Genomic DNA, 1785 nt, shown 5'->3' with positions numbered 1-1785 from the left:
ATGGCTAAGGATGTGGGGGTGAAAGAGCTGGCGGTGTATTCGGACTCGAATTTGGTAGTGTGTCAGGCAAATGGGGGGTTTTCCGTGCAATGTCCGCGGATGGCAAAATATTTGAAAGTATTGCAAAAGAGATCCACCAGGTTTACAAAGATCAAGTTCGTGCACCTAGGTCGTGGCGAGAACAGACATGCTGATGCCTTAGCATATGTAACCGCTGCAATACCCGGATCTGAAGAGAGAGTGATAAAGATAAAGCGATTGGAAAAACCCAGTACCGAGGAAGTGGAAGAGGAAGGGACAGAGATATGTCAAGCCAAGGAAGAAGAGGAGAGTTGGATGAAGCCTATCAAGAGATTTTTTTCTTGGGACTTGGTAACAGATAAAAAGGAGAAAAGGAGATTGGAGCAAACTTCTCGGAGGTACGTTCTAATAGAAGGAGAGTTGTATCGAAAGAACTTTAATGGGCTTTTGTTGAAATGTCTCGGGCCGAGGCTGGCCATAGAGGTGCTGGCGGAGTTATATGAGGGAGACTGTGGAAGCCATTCGACGGGTAGAACAACGGCGCACTGACTGATAACACAGGGCAGTCATGCTGATCATCTGGGTAGCTTACTTGTCGAAATCGGAGTCCAGGTTAACGAGATATGAGCTCCAAAAGTTTACGCTTTCCTTTACATAGTCCCGTTCTGGCTCGATTCTATCATGTTTGAGTTTGGCCCAACATGAAGAGGGATGTCGTGAAATATGCTAAGAGGTGTGATAAATGTCAGAGATTTGCTCAGATGATCTTTGTGCTAGTAGAACACACTACATAGTGTGTCTAGTCCATGGCCCTTTGCGATGTGGGCAATGGATATAGTGGGTTCGATGCCCATGGCCAACGGTAAAAGGAGGTTCATGCTAGCGGCCACAGACTATTTTACCAAATGGATAGAGGTTGTATTCCTGCAACAGGTGAAGGAGGCACAAGTGATTAAATTCTTATGGGAGAACATCATCTGTAGATTTGGATTGCCATACATTATCATTGCAGACAATAGAGCCCAATTCACAGGATCCAAGGTGCAAGCATTCTTACAAACATACAAGGTGAAACAAGGATTTTCTGCTCCATACAATAGAGAAGGCAACGGGCAAGCAGAATCTTCTAACGAGACTATTATGAACAATCTCAAAAGAAAGCTAGAGGATAAAAAAGGCGCGTGGGCAGATGAGCTGAATCATGTTCTCTGGGTTTAAAGGACCACGCCTTGAACGTCCACCGGTGAAACTCCCTTCTCTTTCGCTTATGGCGTCGAGGCCGTGATCCCCTCGGAAATGGTGGCAGCCACAACACGAACAAAAGCGGTGGAAACGGGGTTGAATGAGAGCATACTGGCAGCGGATATGACTTTAGCAGAAGAGAGAAGAGACGTGGCACGCATAAGACTAGAGGAGTACCACAGACGCCTTCAGAGACGGTATAACAAAAGAGTTAAGTCGCAACAATTCAGAATAGGGGATTCAGTACTGCGACGAGTGACTCCCTGTACCAAGAAAGAGAACGACGGAAAGTTGGGCTCGAACTGCGAGGGGCCTTATATAGTGGTCGACGTGGGAGGGGCTGGCACATACAAACTGCAGACAGGGGAGGGAAAAGTAATAAAAAAACCATGGAATGTGAGAATGTTAAATAAAATTCTACATTTGAATGTAATGGAGATCCAGAACAAAACACTGGAGCTATTTGTAAATATATAATACCATAGCACTTTTGAGGAGAAAATATACTTTGTCATACACACT

The 1785-nt window shown here is 45.2% G+C and overlaps 2 protein-coding genes across 2 annotated transcripts; both read left to right on the top strand.

The window, feature by feature from the left end:
• LOC147514758 (uncharacterized) lies at window positions 1–570 on the top strand. The gene has a single exon (XM_086592679.1). It carries the CDS (start codon window positions 1–3, stop codon window positions 568–570), a length of 570 nt encoding a protein of 189 aa, XP_086448805.1.
• Window positions 571–840: 270 nt separating this feature from the next.
• Window positions 841–1239, top strand: LOC147514757 (uncharacterized). Its single transcript, XM_086592678.1, has one exon. The coding sequence runs from the start codon at window positions 841–843 to the stop codon at window positions 1237–1239; it is 399 nt and encodes a 132-aa protein (XP_086448804.1).
• The last annotated feature ends 546 nt before the right edge of the window (window positions 1240–1785 follow it).

Source organism: Coptis chinensis, chromosome 2, assembly GCF_015680905.1.
Source record: "Coptis chinensis isolate HL-2020 chromosome 2, ASM1568090v1, whole genome shotgun sequence".
Classification (NCBI taxonomy): Eukaryota; Viridiplantae; Streptophyta; class Magnoliopsida; order Ranunculales; family Ranunculaceae; genus Coptis; species Coptis chinensis.
The sequence above is the reverse complement of the archived record's forward strand: the minus strand, read 5'-3'. Positions and strand labels throughout refer to the sequence as shown.

Excerpts from the sequence above, each read along its gene's own strand:
- LOC147514758 (XM_086592679.1), top strand. The coding sequence starts at position 1 with ATGGCTAAGGATGTGGGGGTGAAAGAGCTGGCGGTGTATTCGGACTCG.
- LOC147514757 (XM_086592678.1), top strand. The coding sequence starts at position 841 with ATGTGGGCAATGGATATAGTGGGTTCGATGCCCATGGCCAACGGTAAA.